Source organism: Lampris incognitus, chromosome 2, assembly GCF_029633865.1.
Source record: "Lampris incognitus isolate fLamInc1 chromosome 2, fLamInc1.hap2, whole genome shotgun sequence".
NCBI classification, from domain to species: domain Eukaryota; kingdom Metazoa; phylum Chordata; class Actinopteri; order Lampriformes; family Lampridae; genus Lampris; species Lampris incognitus.
In genome coordinates, this window is record NC_079212.1 from 27,929,407 (window position 1) to 27,947,440 (window position 18,034).

The 18,034-nt window shown below is 43.2% G+C and overlaps 1 protein-coding gene across 1 annotated transcript in view; it reads left to right on the plus strand.

Moving 5' to 3' along the window:
- The window catches only part of clstn1 (calsyntenin 1), a 48,890-nt gene extending 31,160 nt beyond the window's left edge, over positions 1–17,730 (plus strand). Inside the window, exons 4-18 of the mRNA XM_056273836.1 lie at positions 541–736; positions 1,561–1,769; positions 2,417–2,566; positions 2,867–3,052; positions 3,304–3,552; positions 5,738–5,859; positions 6,082–6,244; positions 8,466–8,623; positions 9,097–9,245; positions 10,435–10,670; positions 11,623–11,793; positions 12,236–12,381; positions 13,039–13,174; positions 15,323–15,507; positions 17,338–17,730. Coding sequence (XP_056129811.1) covers positions 541–736; positions 1,561–1,769; positions 2,417–2,566; positions 2,867–3,052; positions 3,304–3,552; positions 5,738–5,859; positions 6,082–6,244; positions 8,466–8,623; positions 9,097–9,245; positions 10,435–10,670; positions 11,623–11,793; positions 12,236–12,381; positions 13,039–13,174; positions 15,323–15,507; positions 17,338–17,532 — 2,651 coding nt within the window. The 3' untranslated portion in view covers positions 17,533–17,730. The remainder of the gene's footprint in view (positions 1–540; positions 737–1,560; positions 1,770–2,416; positions 2,567–2,866; positions 3,053–3,303; positions 3,553–5,737; positions 5,860–6,081; positions 6,245–8,465; positions 8,624–9,096; positions 9,246–10,434; positions 10,671–11,622; positions 11,794–12,235; positions 12,382–13,038; positions 13,175–15,322; positions 15,508–17,337) is intronic.
- The last annotated feature ends 304 nt before the right edge of the window (positions 17,731–18,034 follow it).

Here is an 18,034-nt window from a genome sequence, read left to right on the forward strand (position 1 = left end):
GACTGAAATGGTTCCGGATTACATTATGTTTGATTTTTATTTGCTTATGATTTTCTCTTTATTTTGCTTAGATAGACTGAAATTTACATATGATCTTAAACACAATAGTATTGTCTTCCTTTTACCCCCCTCTAACTTTTTGGGTTGGTCTTATGAGTTTGATTTGAATCATTTACAGTACTCCTGTGAAATGCCTGTCCACATATTTTTTCAGTTTCTACCTGCATGACTCAGTTGCGATGCCATCAAGTGGCTTGGAAAAGACACTCAGCCCTCTATGATACTAAATTTCCCACTCCCTCTCCCAGTTCACTCTTGAGTACTCACCCATATGACAGTGCTTTTGGCTTCCTCCACAGACACCACCCACCCCAATATACAACCTCCTGGCTGCCAAAACCTTTGGCTGATCCTATTTTGTATGTGTGAACCCGTGGTTCTGTTTGTTGATGTAAACTTTAGTTTATGAAGACTGGAACTTCCTGCTCCCCAGTTAAGTTATCCTGAGCAAAAACTATTTTGGCTTCTTGACGTGTCCAGGTGAGATTTGCGGCTTCAGGATCCATGGACAGAATGTCCCTTTTGAGGCAGTGGTCCTGGACAAGTCTACTGGTGAAGGGGTCATCCGGGCCAAGGACAAGTTGGACTGCGAGCTTCAGAAAGAGCACACCTTCACCATTCAGGCCTACGACTGTGGCGAAGGCCCTGATGGAGCCAACATGAAGAAATCCCACAAGTAGGTGGATCGGATCCTAAGGTGTTATTTAGGGCTCACCTGGGCTCAATGATATTACTAGTGGTGTGCAGTTTGAGTCCATTTTGACAACATTTTATTTTATTTTTCTGCTTTTAGACTTAATGGGAGGGGAACACCTTTGTTTAAAATCTTATTGTTTAAATAACTTTCAAAGACCCACTGCAGGGAAATCAAAAGTGAAATGGATTAAAACAAGTGGATTAAAACATAAAAGCAAAACCCGTATTGTCAGATGTAATAATTTCTTTTGATTCCCATATCAAGATGAATATTTACTGTTGTTACTTTATCAGTCCTATTCAGAAGCAGTATACTGTGTAACGTTATCAAGAGTGCCATTAAAACACTTGAGTTCAAATAAAGCGTCCTGTGCGTTTTGGATAGTGTGGACTGTGTTTTTGGCCATTACTGTTGGTCATAATGGCATCAGGGCTGTAACTTATGATTGTTTGCATTATTGGTTATTTTTTTCAATTAATCATTTAATCTATAAGATGTCAGAAACAAGAGAAATGCCCATCGCAAATTATCCAGGCCTAAAATTATGTTTTAAAACTGTTTACTCAGTCTGACCAGCAGCAAAAAAAAGAAAGAAAAATTATGATATAAAACAAATGCAAAAAAAAAACTTTTGTGAAGCTATAACTAGCCACAGTTCGGTATATTTTTCCTAATAAATGACTTAAATGAGTCCTTGATTCACACTATTATGATTGATTACTTTTCTGTCCATTGACTAATCAATTAATTGACTAATCTTTTCAGCGGTAAATGGGATTACTTCATTTTTCCCCCCCAATCAGGGCCACCGTCCACATTCAGGTAAATGACATCAATGAGTATTCGCCAGTGTTCAAGGAGAAGTCCTACAAAGCTACTGTTATTGAGGGCAAGAAGTATGACAGCATCCTAAAGGTGGAGGCAGTGGACGCTGATTGCTCTTTCCAGTTTAGCCAAATCTGCAGCTATGAGATCGTCACCCCAGATGTGCCCTTCACCGTTGACAAGGATGGTAAGGAGCTTCACGTCGCAGCCTGGTCCCAATGTCTGTCAGATAAACTCCAGTGTCTTTATTGACCCAGATCACATTGTCCATTAATCTGTGTAAACAGTGGACCTGTGAGACTATTGTGTAGAATTCACCCACTGCTCATTGCCTTCGGAAACAAGTGCCCTTGAAATGTCAACCAAATCGATCATCCATTTCGTATGTAACTATAGGATGTTTTTACGTAGTTTTTTGACAAAATTTCTAGAGCAGGATTATCGGAAACATTGATTGCACACTAGTTGTATTTGGATACACGTTACTCTGGAGAGGAGCCCCCTGTGCAGCACGTCAAGCTGTCAATTTAAGTGTTGTTTTCCCAATTGCATTTTGATGGCAAAAAAAACTTTTTGGAGGGCTTTTTTTTTTAATGTAGATTTCAAGTTGACCAATTTTTAAAAATGTTTTTACTGAATGCTTTGTGTCTTGATTTGTTTTTTATAAACTCAAGTCATTTTCTCGCTTCATAAGTATTTTATAAGCTACTGGGCTGATTAATTTATATTTTTGTCTTTGTTGACTTAATTTCCCAGCACAGCTATAGTGCAACAATAAATGGAGAGAAGCACTGGAGCTCATAGTGGTTTCTCCTTTTCTTTCTATTTGTCCAGGCTATATCAAGAACACAGAAAAACTCAGCTACGGCAAAGAGCACATGTACAAGCTGACTGTGACTGCGTATGACTGTGGAAAGAACAGGGCATCTGAGGATGTCCTGGTCAAGATCAGTGTCAAGCCCACCTGCAAGCCTGGCTGGCAAGGTATCACAATTCCCTTTTGCTGCCAACTGCCATCAGTTATTGTTTGGGTGTGTCTCTTTGGCAAACAAAAGCACTGCACTGTTGCATGCATACAGTTGTCCATCTCCTTTTAGCTTAAGGCCATTTGGTTGTGTGTGAAGTAATTGAAGTACTCCTTGATGAATAAGCAAAAGTATTGACTGCCTCTGTCAGTTATTGTTTGTGTGCTGAAGGGCGTCTTGTCTCTTTTTTCTCTTTCTCATTATGTGTGCCTCTCTCTCTCTCCTTCTTTCTGTCTGTTTCTCTTCATCCTCTCTCCAGGCTTCAGTAAGAGGATCGAGTATGAACCTGGCACAGGCAGCCTGGCCCTTTTCCCCAGCATGCACTTGGAGACTTGTGATGAGCCAATCACCTCTATCCAGGCCACTATCGAGCTAGAGACCAACCATATTGGAAAGGGCTGTGACCGAGACACCTATTCAGAGAAATCGTTGCACAAGTTGTGCGGTAAGAAACTGCCAACGTTTGGTAGACAAAAGTTCATGCCAATGAATCATAGGGCCTGCTGAGTTTAATTTATCTAATTGGAGACTATGTCAACTGAATATTGTTGGTAGTGCATCCTTGGAATCAAACCCCCTCATCAATTCATTAAATTACCCAGTGAGATGTTATCATGGGTGGAGCAAAGCTAGCCAGTTTTCCTCTTAGTTCAATGTACTCCTTGTATCTAAATTGGTCTCTATCCATCTGCATAGGTGCCAGCGCCGGCACTGTGGAGCTGCTGCCTGCTCCCAGCAGCTCTGCCAACTGGACAATGGGGCTGCCCACCGACAATGGGCATGACAGCGACCAGGTGTTTGAGTTCAATGGTACCCAGGCCATCAAGGTGCCCGATGGCATGGTGAGCACCAGACTGAAGGAGCCTTTCACCATCTCCGTCTGGATGAGGCATGGCCCTGGGGCCCACGAGAAGGAGACCATTCTCTGCAACTCGGACAAGACAGGTAAAAATCCCACATAAATCACACCACCTGTGCTTGTCAAAGCTCCAGATTTAATATTCATTTAATTTGAAATTTATTGTCAAGTGAGATAAATTTGCTAATTTAATAAATTTGCTAAGATAATTTAAAGACTAGAACATAAACTGATAAAACAATACAGAAAGCCAATAGCTTGAAATCTACTTGAAGTGTCAAAAGAAACAATCAGTTATTGTTTTTCTGACAGGATCACAGTCTTTATATTTCCTCCAACATGCAAATTTATGTAGCACACAAGGGACATTTGAGCTCATTATTGCTGTATAGTGTTTGGAAATATCCAGCTATTAGAGGCATTGTACTCTCAGAATACAATTGGTGAACGTTCTTAGCTGTCAAAGGCTTGTCTAACGCATCAAAACACACTCTTCACATTTTTCATTCTAACCTCCAGTATTTTTGCTACTTCTACTGCTGCACTTCCCCTTTGGGATACCATTCTTTTTTGTGTGTGCTCAGACTGGCCCTGATCTTTTTGAGTATAAAGGCCCAATGTGTCTCATACGATGTCCGTAGAGGGGGAAGGGGGCTCATCAGTTGCTCTTCCACTGCTTATATAAGAAGGATTACATCAGAAGCTTCCATACCCGTGACCTCACTACTATTAATGACCTCGTTCCAGTCTGATGGGTTTTTTTTTTTTTTTTTTTTTGTCCCCTTGTAGAAAGTAGTAAGCATTTTGATATGCTTAGAGATTAAATTCACAGTTTGCACAGGATTCATTATTCTGGACCACATACAAAACCAAACTGCTTTTTAAATGAGCATAAAAATGAGTACAGATGGTTGATTTGGTGTGATTTCTTTAGCGCCAGCTGGACTCAGCATTTCCCTGCAGCCATGTGACCATCATTGCCCTTTACTGTGCCTGTACTTGTTTGTCTTGTTGTCCTTGCTATTTTTGATGGTCCTGAGTGTCTGGTTGAGATTTAAACTAAGCCTGATTGAATATTGCAACTGCAATGAGCTGGTCAGTTGATACATTATGGCACTTGTGAGTAGAAGATGCGTATTCTAATTTGAGGGAGCATAGAGTATTATGAAATGTAAAAACTAACCTTGTGACATGATAGACCGGGCTAATAAAAGCTTATTGACAAGCTTAAGGTACTATAAATTATCTAAATGCTTAATGTAAGCAATTGTCTTTGTTGTGTTTTATAATTTCCTGGCTTTCCTATGAGAAAAACATGAAACTCTGATTTTAACACCAGATTTGCAAATTTACAGAATAGTTAAAAGAGGACTCTGCTTTGTATTGCCAGCAATCAAATCCCCAGTCCCACTTCACCACAAGCACGAGAGGCCACCAGAGTATGGAGAAAAATCCTAAAACACAGGAAGTGCCATTAGTGAATGTGTGGGGTTGATGATTAATACTATAGATCCCATATTTCAGAAACATCAATGCTCCTTAAGATTCACTGGGTTCTCCCAAAACATTTAGGAACATCTGTAGTTATATTTTGTTCTTTGGTGTCATTATTGATGTAGTACTACTTTCAGCTGCTCCCGTTAGGGGTCGCCACAGCGGATCATCCGTTTCCATCTTTTCCTGTCTTCTGCATCTTCCTCTGTCACACCAGCCACCTGCATGTCCTCCCTCACCACATCCATAAACCTCCTCTTTGGCCTTCCTCTTTTCCTCTACCCTGGTAGCTCCATATTCAGCATCTACTTCTACTACTACTTTTGGCTGCTCCTGTTAGGGGTCGCCACAGCGGATCATCTGTTTCCATTTCTTCCTGTCTTCTGCATCTTCCTCTGTCACACCAGCCACCTGCATGTCTTCCCTCACCACATCCATAAACATTGATAACAAATATAAGAAATTGATAACAGGTATAAATTAGAAGCATTGCTTCGGTAATGCATATACTAAAATATAAATTAGAATATTTGGCTTTAGAATATTTAGTCAAACACAGTTAAACAGGCTTTACTCACGATGTATGCTACTTTTTCCTCTCAAACCTAGTTTTTCATCCGTCTGAATGATAAATTCCAAATAAATTAATACTGTTCTTGATCCTTTTTTAAGGGCCATTGATCTCCAACTCACCTATCCACATGTCCCATGATTTTTTGGCAGCTTTGTTAATTTCTTTTATAAGTCCCTCTTTCCCTTACTTTATTTTCCTTTCAGAGATGAACAGACACCACTACTCCTTGTACGTCCATAACTGTAGGCTGATTCTGCTGCTCCGCCAGGACCCATCAGCTGCAGAGAACTACAAACCAGCCGAGTTCCACTGGAAACTGGACCAGGTTGGTTTCTCTCCAAACGACTTTAGAGATACCAAAACCAAAGAGCCTATTGTCTTATTAACAGGTTAATGAGTCTTACGTTTTAAGAGGACGTTTGTTGGAAGTACAAGCAAGGACATGCTGTGCTCCTTTGGCCCTTGTAGCTTTCACAGGCAGGTAATTCATGACCGACCTGACCCCAACCGATTTGTTCCTCTGCTTGTTTTTTTGCATCCTCCACAGGTGTGTGACAAAGAGTGGCACCACTATGTGCTGAATGTGGAGTTCCCCGCTGTGTCCCTGTTTGTGGATGGGACCACCTTTGAGCCATTCCTGGTCACAGAAGATTATCCCCTCCATGCCTCCAAGATTGACACCCAGCTCACCATTGGTGCTTGCTGGCAAGGTGATTTTTAGTTTTACAAAGCAATAGAAATCTTTTATATGACAGAATGTCCTCTTATAGTGCAGTCTCAATGATGCTTGTTCCTGTTGCATTTGAAGTTACTGTTGATGTGAATGTTAAAAAATTGGGCATTCTTTTGAAATGATCTACTCCCTCTAAAGCCCTATGACTCCATATTATTAATAACAAAGTTAAAATTCACTGTGCATGTTATTGTTTTGTTAGCTAGTTATTAGCCAGTTTGTTGGATGGAGCACAATGACCTCATGTTGCATTGAAATCTATCCTTCAGATCCTCAAGTCTCCCCCCTATCTTTCCCTGATCTCTTTTTTTACAGAAGACTCAGGACATGACAATGAAACTGAGACAATCTCTGAGCCTGCTCCAGCTCGCTCAGGTCTTACCCTTAGCCGCTCAAATGTGTTCATGTGTCCATTATGTCCCACCATGCTAACTGCATCCCCATACCATTTTGACCATCTATGATTTTTGCCCATTCTAGCCACACAAGGAGTCTTTCTTTATTGCCGTTTCTAGCATGATGCCATATGGTGGGGATCGCTGCTGTGAATTCATCATGGCGTGCTTCCTTTTTTCCATAATCTCCCATTTATTCCTTGCTTTCTTTTCTGCACAAACTGATAAACTTTACCCTCAGTTCAGCCATCAGGGTGTTGATGTTGTCTGTCTCCTGTTACAAGACCAAGCTAGAAATAGACAAGAAATGTGCCCGAACCTCTGAAATGGGTCCTATAGTATAGTCGCCATACTGTCTCCTCTTTCAGAGCTTCACCTTGGTGTCAGAAACACTAGGTCCTCCATGTCAGATAACAGTGCTACAGCAGCATATACACGAACACACACATGCATGCGCGCACACATGCACACACAAGACTCAGCTGGATGACTGTGTGACCTTGAGATGTGGTGGGCCAGAATTGTCACTGACTGCAGTGATGCAGGTCAATGCTTATCATGCTTCGGCGGGCAGGCAGGCAAAGTCAGTCCCCCAGAGGGATTCTCTCCCCTCCAATGCTGTATGATAGATATACTTCACAATAACTGAAATATCAATGTGGTATTGAAATGTCAAGGTTCTGGGGTGTCTGGGTAGCGTGGTGGTCTATTCCATTGCCTACCAACACAAGGGTCACTGGATCCAATCCCCATGTTACCTCCGTCTTGATCGGGTGTCCCTACAGACACAATTGGCCGTGTCTGCGGGAGGGAAGCAAGCCAGATGTGGGTATGTGTCTTGGTCGCTGCATTAGCGCCTCCTCTGGTCGGTCGAGGCGCCTGTTCGGGGGGGGGGGGGGACTGGGAGGAATAGCGTGATCCTCCCATGCACTACTTCCCCCTGGAGAAACTCCTCACTGTCAGGTGAAAAGAAGCGGCTGGTGACTCCACGTGTATTGGGGGAGGCATGTACAGCCCTCCCCAGATCGGCAGAGGGGTGGAGCAGCGACCCAAGTACAATTGGGGAGAAAAGGGGGAAAATCCAAAAATAAATAAATAAATGAATAATTGTCAAGGTTCAGAGCTGTTGGAAAAGCAGCACAGAGCACGTGTTGTTACGTTTGGGACATTGTGCAATCCTCACAATGGTTCCTGTGTTTCATACTGAAGATAAGTTGAACAGAGAGAATTCTTTTTACACACAATCCAGTTCCAGGGCAGACTTATTCCCTTTATTAGTTCTTTTTCATGATTTCTTGGGTCTTTTTCTTTTAGTTTGTTCATCCCATAATTTTTTTTACAATTTTAAGACATCGGTTTACCATTTAAATGCAGATGTTGCATGTTGCTGAACGCCTGTATCAGCTCATCCATCACCCTTCTTTCGCTGTCTTCCTCTCTTTCTCCCTCTCTCTCTCCTGCCCCGTCTCTCTTTATCCCTTCCTCCATCCCTCTCTACTCTTATCTCTCCCCTCTCTGCATCACCCTCTCTTTTCCTCATCCCACTTTTTCTTCCCCCTCTCTGTCTCTCTCTGGGTGTCAGGCCTTGTAAGAGCACACATACTAACTTGCATGAGTGCCAGTCACGCTGACTTTGCACATTAAGATGGCATGCTTACATCCCCATCCCAGGAGAGTTCAGGTCTGTACGCTATATGCTCGACTGACTCATATATTTTCTTTCTTTGGTGTGTGTGTGTGTGTGTGTGCGCGCGTGCGTGTTGGCGTTCCCTTCTCCCCCCCCCCCCCTTCCAATTTATCCAGGTGGCAATGCTCGCATGGTCCAGTTTTTCCGTGGAAATTTAGCAGGGCTGATGATCCGTTCTGGCAAACTGGAGAACAAGAAGGTGATCGACTGCCTTTACACCTGCAAGGAGGGCCTGGATGTGCAGCTGCCCGAGGAAGTCGCTTCTGCTGTCAAGGTGAGGATGTAGGTGGTAATGGGGGTTGGGGGAGGGGAAGTTCTGTAGACGTAATACCTGGGCAACACATTCCTTGTCTTGTGTATTATACTGCATAATGTATGTAGATTGACCCTGTGACCATATACTGACTCAACAGTTGAATAACCCTGCTGAATAATGAATAATAAGCTGAATAATAAACTCAAAGGGTATTTTGGGGAAAAAATTGTAACATTACATGTAGTGATGAAGTGTGTGAAATTATCTTATGATGATTGCAGTGTGCTGTCTTCTTAAGTGAAGCATAGACACACTTTAGAGCATTAGCTCTTTCCATTTGTGTCATAGCCTTTATGCTGCGTTGACATGATCTTGATTTCAGAGCTGTAGGTCCTGGGGGGTCAAGAACAAGTGGAATTTCCCCTTTAGGTATTTCAGATATTGCTCAAATCAAATATCGTACAAAACAATTGTCTATATTTCTCTCACAGGTTGAGTTTAATCCCAACCAGTCCTCTCTGACTGTGGAGGGTGACGACATTGATGCCTTTGACAAGGTCATGCAGCACATCTCCTATCTCAACTCCCGTCAGTTCCCCACCCCAGGCATCAGGCACCTCCGAGTCTCCACCATTGTTAAGTAAGTGCGGAAGTTGAGAAATCTTCACCTAACTGTCCCGGTGTTGCTCTGTTTGCCCCTTCTGTCATCTCAAGTCTCCTGCTGGTCAAGAGCAGCTGCAGCTTTGCGGACAGCTTGTGAACCAACTACCAAATTGACATTCAGAAATGGTTGTCTCTCCTCAAAGGTAAAAGTGCGTGGGGAGTATATAGGTCAAGCGGAAGTCAGTGTTTCGAAAGAAGATGAAAACGAAAAGCTTGAAGGAACGCAGTGGTGGCTGAGTGGGAAGGAAACAGACAGACGTGTTTCACCAAAAAGCATTTCTATTTTTGTTATTCACATTGACCTCTCTCTTTTTGGTATTCAGTATATTTAAGTAACACTAGACTTCATCATTTAGGACAAAAAATAGCAGCATGTTCACAGATGAGGCACAGGCATAAAATGCAACAAGGTACCCTCATTTGTCTTGGGCACAGCTTGTTCCTTAATTTTTACTTTTTGCAGATATTGGGAGGGGGCTGTTATTTTGGTTTTGAGGACCCAGGGTTACCCTCAGACCTATTCTAGGACTAGGCCCAATGATGTATTTTCATTGTATTTATTTACATTTCTCTGGTTATGGGATCAGTTTTTCGACTGCAGTTAGGTGCACCACATGTTAGTGAATGTTAGGGAAACACTGCATTAAGCATTTTGCCCAGAGCTGAAGAAATGGTTTCATACTAAAGATTCAGTCACCACCACCAAAACAGCGAGAGATATAAAGTGCCAGTGTGCCTAATGTGGAAACAATTCAGTTGGTTTGTACAGGCAACACATTTGCAGAGAAATGGAAATGTGGCAGTGGCTTTGCCCTGCCTTGTGTGCACAGGCTTGCTTGCTGAACTAGTTTAAATCTTTGTCTCTAGTACCCCCCCCCCCTGCCCCTCCATGTATTCCTGTCTGCAATAGGTCTACTACAATACATGATTGGTGTTGTATTGCCTTGGTGGGAGCATCTCTGCTTCCTTTTTTGGTACATTGTCTTTGTTTACATCTTGATGCTGACCATCTCATTGTAAATTAATAATACGAAACTGCAGCAAGTATAAAAAACGTTTGTTTCCACAGAAAATATAGTGACACACTAAGAGGCCATTTTAATCTGAAGAAAGTCAAGGTTCAATTCTGAGCAACTAACCCTGGTCTGTCCTCTCCTCCATGACAGATGCTTCAATGAGGAGACATGTGTGACGGTGTCAGACACAGAAGGCTATGTGATGGTGCTACAGCCTGAGGAGCCTGAGATTAGCCTGAGTGGCATCGACCACTTTGCCCGCAGTGCTGCCGAGTTCGAGAGCCAGGAAGGCGTGACCCTGTTCCCGGAGTTGCGCATCGTGAGCACCATCACCCGGGAGGTGGAAGCTGACGAAGAGCCCGAGGTCTCTGAGGATAACCCCACAGGTGAGGGAAATATGTGAGCGAATACAAAGACACACACTTTGAAATAGGCTGTTAAAAAATATTTGCGTATTAAACGCTGAGGGTACACCAATGAAATTAACATCTTATGTTACTTTTGCATAGAATATGTAGATATTGCTTAACTTATTCTTTTATCAATGAATAATTGATTTCATTTTCCCAAGATGCTACCTGTCCTCTGAGACACTTTGTGTCCTCTGCGTACACACACAGAAACTTCTGCTTTTTTACATCACTTCAGAGCTAATCTTAGTTTTGTACATCTGAGACAGTGTGGTGCATTATGATGATTCATCAGTTGCCTCAGTTGATTTACTCTTGTTGTGGGATTGAGTCCCTCAGGCACAGTGGCTATACAGTAGATAGCTGTGTAGATTTAGCCAGTGACAAAGGATTAAGCATGGTGGAGGGATGAGAAGGGGGGGTGCTTACTACTTGCTTTATGGGAGGATTCAGTTGACCAGCTATGCCATCTGTTAGGCCTGTACATGAACTAGGAGGAGGCAGAGGGCAGACATTGCACTACATAATAAAACTAATAGGCTGAACTAGACCGAAAGAAGCGAGTGTAGGCTGTCTGTTTGGACAATACAAAAGAGAGCACATAAATTCTTTATCAGGAGTCCCCTGGCCAAAAAAAAAGAAAAGACGAAAGAAGATTAAAAAGTTGCATTTTTACATTATTGCAACTTTTCAAATTAAAACTTTTTAGCTGCAAATTTGTCAAATGTTTGATTATTAATATGTAAAGAACTAATGGCAAAAATACCTGCTGCCCCTGGAAGGGACTTTGCTTACATATTAGACTATTTTGAGCTGCCACACAGGTACTTGTCACATGTGAGAGTAACATGGGCAAGCTTAAAACATTAAGTGCACTCTACATTAAAAGCTCTCTACTTTGAATCTCCTCTGCTAATGATATATCCAGTCCATGAGACAGTGGTGTCTGAAGAGATCATGCACAACCTTGACACGTGCGAGGTGACTGCTGTGGGAGATGAGCTGGACGGGGAGCACGAGAGCCTGGAGGTGGACCTGGCCCAGCTCCAGCAGCATGGCCTAGAGATGAGTTCCTCCAACCTGGGCCTTGTCATCACTGGTATGAGCTAAACAACTAGGCTGTGCATTGCCAGGCTTGTACATGCAAAACTAGGCTATGCTAACTAGCATGTAGTCCTATCTTGCGAGTGCAGCCTGAAACAATCCAGGACAGCTCTGTGTAGTGGGTTTATCTAAACATCCAGTGATACAAACACATGTCTGTTGGTAGACACAAGATTGTATATGGCTTTATAATTCTATGCAAATAGATACATACAAAAATAGTGTGTATACTCTCATTTGCACATATACAGGCCTTATCAGATCCATTATAGCTGTCCTTAAAGAATCCATTTAAAAAATAAGTTTGATTCCAAATCGTTCATTTTGTGAGTACATCCTTTACAATTCTGATATTTGTCTAAGACACACTACAATGGATACAATTTCTTATTGCAACTACAGGAGTATGACACAAGCTCTCCCTTTCCTTGTCCCAGGTGTGAACACCATGGCCAACTATGAGCAGGTCCTTCACCTGATTCGTTACAAGAACTGGCATACTGAGGCTCTCTTTGACAGAAAATTCAAGCTGGTCTGCTCTGAACTCAATGGCCGCTACATCAGCAATGACTTCAAGGTCGAGGTATGACTGGACACACATCATTTACGTCACCTGGCTGTGAGGCATTCACAACAAAAAGCTGGAAAATGGTGTGTAAGACACCAACAGGGAAGCAGTCCTGCTTACCCTCACAGCATTACGGCTGTATCTAAAATGCAGAACTATTTTCTGCGTCTGTTTAGCAGTTGTTTATATTTGTTTCAAGTTTTATTGTTCACTTTGTCAATTTACACTTTAAAGAAATTTGATTGGTGAGATGCTCGCATAAAAATAAGATGGAAATAATGCACCATTGTAAAAGAGGGAAACTAAGAATGTTAATAAATCTCCAGAAAAGAGTATTTAAAAATCTAACTGCATATCTTGGAATTGCACTCGGGCAAGGTAGTAAGGGGATTTGATATTGATAAAGAAAATAGGTATCTTTGTGCAGACAAGAAATCAATAAGCCAACAATAAAAAACCTGCAATAAGTGGGTCTCTTATACAGTAATACTACATTGAGCTTTTCACTTTGAACGATTTTATAATTATGAATATACAGGAGTACTGATTTATGTAGGTGGTTTTACGTATATGCAGTATGAAAGACAGTATGCGATAGCAAACCGTATATATTAAATAGTGTGTGTGTGTGTGTGTGCGTTTGCGCGTGTGTGTGCATGTGTGTTACCTCAGGTGAATGTGATCCACACAGCCAACCCAATGGAGCATGCTAATAATGCCATGGTTCAGCCCAACTTCATCAACCCCATTCACCATGCCTCTGTGGATCTCTCCGGACACAACTTAGTCAACGCGCACCAGGCCTCAGGTACTTAGACACAGGAGGAGGGGCTTTTCTCTCTTATCAAAACAGACCTGTGGAGCTAGCCTGATACTTACTCAGGTGTGTCACTATGCAATATCAGTTCTGTTCAACTGGACGGGTCAAATACAAAAGAGACTGACTAATCAATTTTCGATTGATTTTTAATGTCCGTACCATGCAGTCCAGGTGCTTTGTATACATGGGCTATGATACAGCCTTATACAAATTCCTTGGGGTCCGCAGTGTGTAGCGGTCTAAGCATCGGCTTTGTGTCGATGCAGTTGCCCACTGGGGACTGGGGTTTGCGCCCCGGTTTCGTCAGATCCAACTATGGCTGGACTCGATGAAGCAGCAATAATTGGCAACATTGTCTTCAGGAGGGGGGCGGAGTCGGCTTGTGTTCGTCACATGAATGCGTCTCCGTGTGTGTCGGAAAAAGCAGTGGTTCGGCCTGGATTCACCTTGTCACAAAAGTGGCAAGGCGTCTCCTTCGAGACTGCCGGCCGGAGAGATGCAGTTGGCGAACGCATGCAGTACGAGGGTGGGTGTTTGAACTATAATAGGGATCGATTGGCCACTAAATTGGGAGAAAATCAGAAATAAATTTAGAAAACATATTCCTCAACCAAGTTGAGTGTAAGGCAAACCAAGTTTCCAGTTGTTTTTTCTCAGAGGTAAAATGTGCCATCTAGAGTTCACTTTGTCTGAGACTTATTTTCAAATCTAATCCTCCAACAAAATGCATAGAAGTGAAATGAAAGGAAAATAAAAGTTTATTCCAAAGCATATAATATAACAAATTCTGAAGTACCACTAAAACATGCTGTTGCTGTAATTGTTGAGCTTAATCCATCTTGTCCAACAAAAAAAAACAGTGCTTAACTGAGGTATCACTCAAATATTTGTTGCAGTCCCATGATGAATGAATAGTCATAGGGACTTTTGTGAATTTCCCAAGATAATTGATAACATTGCTGCCAGTCCAAAAAATACTTTAAAGTCCACTTAACCTTTAAGGAAACTTACCGAGGGGGCATCTGGGTAGCGTAGCGGTGTATTCCATTGCCTACCAACATAGGGATCACTGGTTCGAATCCCCGTGTTACCTCCGGCTTGGTCGGGCATCCCTGCAGACACAATTGGCCGTGTCTGTGGGTGGGAGCCGAATGTGGGTATGTGTCCTGGTCACTGCACTAGCGCCTCCTCTGGTTGGTCGGGGCGCCTGTTCAGGGGGGAGGGGGAACTGTGGGGAATAGCGTGATCCTCCCACGCGCTACATCCCCCTGGCAAAACGCCTCACTGTGAGGTGAAAAGAAGCAGCTGGCGACTCCACATGTATTGGAGGAGGCATGTGGTAGTCTGCAGCCCTCCCTGGATCAGCAGAGAGGGTAGAGCAGTGAACGGGACGGCTCGGAAGAATGGGGTAGTTGGACGGGTACAATTGGGGAGAAAAGGGGGGGAGAGAACCTACCTAATCCTCCCTCCCTTTTTGTGCTGTTTCTGGATTATATTACTGATTATTAAAGTTCAACCAAGCATCATAAGCAAACAAGTAATCTGCTTTTTTTTCTTTGCTTTTTTTTTTTGTTGCTTTGGGGTAAAAACACCCCAACAAAACACAAAAACTCTTGCACAGTGAGCATTCCCGGAGATTAGAGTCAATTAATCAGAAGTGGCGCACATATTGAACCAACTGCTGGTTGTGTTCCTTCATGTTAATGTCCCAAGTACGGGGGATTACTCTTGAGTGCTGCCTGTGACCCCTGGAGGGGCAGTGCTCTGAGCACAACCTTTTATTGCCCTGATTCAGTAATCTGCCAGGTTTTACGAGCGCACTAAGCCAGCCACAGCACGAGAGTGGGCCTTCCCTGGTTGTAAGGGGCAGAGTGGAGTTGGTTGAGAGGAGCATAGGGAAAGCTATTTAAAGCAGGCACGCACACACACACACACAAACACACCCACATACAAAGCATTAGCCACATGGCAGAATTACCAGCAAACTCATGCTCTTAAATGCCCCAACACAGACAGCGTCTTAGAAAATACCTACACCTTTATAAGGAATGTTTTAGAGGGGGCTTTGGCAATCCTTAAACAAATTCAGACCAGTTAACCTGTAATGTTTCATTTTATGCTGATGTTTGTGTGCAGTGGTCCCCAGTGCTGCCACCATCGTCATTGTGGTGTGTGTCAGCTTCCTGGTGTTCATGATCATCCTTGGAGTATTTCGTATCCGGGCGGCCCACCAGCGCACTATGAGGGACCAGGAGAACGGCAAGGAAAACGAGATGGACTGGGATGACTCTGCCCTCACCATCACTGTCAACCCCATGGAGGTAAAAAACACCAACAATTCAAAACACTTGCTTGCTTAAGGTTGTCCGTCGTGTCCAACGATGACAATCCTGCCTCTGTTACTTGCGAGTCTTCTTATGGCTGTAAAGCCCAATCCGCGATCCACACTGTTTGCCACAGACAGAACAGGTGAGATCACTGACTGGGGGTGTAGGTGTGGTACTGGCTTCATGTCTCTTCAGACGTCTCCTGGTCCGTCGATCACCTCAGTCCTCCTCGAGCTTTTGCACCCCTTGTTGACAGAGCTGCCGACAGATGGAGTGTTGGGCGGCAGTGTCCTCTAGCTGGCTCAGGTTCAGGCTGCACTTTTTTAGGATGGTATTCAGCTGGTCTTTGTACCATTTTTCTGGCCCCCTGCCAAGTGGCGGCCAAAATGTAGCTGGCCATACAGCACTTTACGTGGTAAGCACTCCTTCAGCATCCTAATGACGTGACCGAGCCATCGAAGTTGGTGCTGGGTGATGGTAGCCTCCACGCTGATGCAGTTGGTCATGCCAAGTATTTCTGTATGGGGCACTCGGTCACGCCAGGTTATCCTCAGGATGCATTGTAGGCCTCTGATGTGGAAGGCCTCAAGTATCCTGAGGTGGTGGCTGTGCAGGGTCCATGCCTCACAGCTGTAGAGGAGAGTTGTGATGACAACTGCCAAGTAGACATATTTTGGTGTGGAGGTTGAGGTCTTTGTTTTGAAAGACCCTTCGCCTAAGTCTGCCAGAAGAGGATGATGCTTGTTTAATCCGGTTTTGTATCTCCCTGTCGATGCTGCAGTCGTCAGAGAGGAAGCTGCCCAGGTATTTGAAGGATTCCACTGTTGCGAGTGGTTTGTTGGAGATGGTGAAAGTTGGTGAATACGATGGAGGAGTAGATGCCCACTGGCATACTACTTCAGTCTTTGCCACGTTTATAGAGACCCAGCCTACCATACGCCCTTGCAGCAGCTGCAAGGGTAGCTTGCAGTGCCTCCGATGTGTGGGCCACAACTGCAGTCATCTGCGTACTGTAGCTCAACTCAAAACACACACACACAGGCACAGACTGAATTCAAAGTACAAACTGTTATAGATGACCACAATATGGCCAGTTTTTTTTTTTTTTTTTTTTTTTGGCTGGCTCTCATGATAGATGTTTCAATTTGCTTCTGGGTGTTAAAAAAAACTTTATTATGATATTGAATAAACAGAATACTCTTAGATTATATTTAGTATTTGTTAAACTAAGTTTTTCTACATTTTTTAAGGTAGACCATGTCAAGAAAACAGCACTAATTAAAAAACACAGAGATTGCAAACACACAACACGTATTGATGCACAACAGCAAAATGCAATCAAATTTGCCAATTTAAAAAAAGAACAGAAAAATGTCCATATTTCTGTAAGCACTCCAAAAGGCATTCATCCATTATTGTGGCCATGGTGTAGGTATCTGCACTGAGTTAATTCCTCTGGTGAATGTAGTTGAACTGGTTAAGTGCTCTGATACATTGTATGATTATGGTGAATTGATGAATGTTATAATGGACAAAACAGCCTCTTTTAGATACTCAGTACTCCACTGTTGTCAATATAAAGTGATGGTTGTATAACACGCTGCATGTCACTAACTAGTCATCCTGAAAGAGACTGAAGAATCGCTGCAATACTTAAAATCAAGAGAGCCATTAAATGTGTAGCATCATTGTTGGGGGGGTCCTGTAAGTGCTGAGATCCAGGATCCTAATGGAGTGCTCCAATAACGGCCGACACTCCCACATCAACTGGCCCTACCTCTCTCTCACCCCTCCTTTTCTTTTTTTTTCTAACTCCGTGTCCAGACGTACGAGGACCAGCACAGCAGTGAAGAGGAAGAGGAGGAGGAGGAGGAGAGCGAGGACGGCGAGGAGGAGGACGACATCACCAGTGCTGAGTCGGAGAGCAGTGAGGACGAGGAAGGTGGAGAGCCCGAGGACCAGCAGGGGGCCAGCAGACAGCAGCAGCTTGAGTGGGATGACTCCACCCTCACCTACTAGGACACTACCTGCTTATACACCACACACAACACACACACACACACACACATGCACATCACAGCACAAGCTGCTCTGCATACATAAGCACCTCACACACACCACTCACTCCCACTCTCATGAAAACCGCCCTTAGTAGGCTGCTCGAGCAGACACACACAGACATGTTCCCATACATACTCCCTTGCAAATTCCTTTCCAAGGAGCCATGATGTAAAAAAAAAAAAAACACAAACAAACAACAACAAAAAAACACAAAAAAGCAAAACACAAAAATCCCTTCAACATATATATGGTCGAGATTTTCCTGTTGTTATCTTAGTGGTGGTACTCAGTGTATTATAGTAGTCACCAGATGGCTAATTTTTACTCTTTCTTTTCTTTTTATTTCCTTTTTTTATTTATTATGTTTTAATTCCCAGGAAAAGCTTGGCCTACATTTACAATTGTTTTGAACTGTGAGGAATCCAACCTTGCACTTTTCATTCTCTCTCAGATGTAAGGC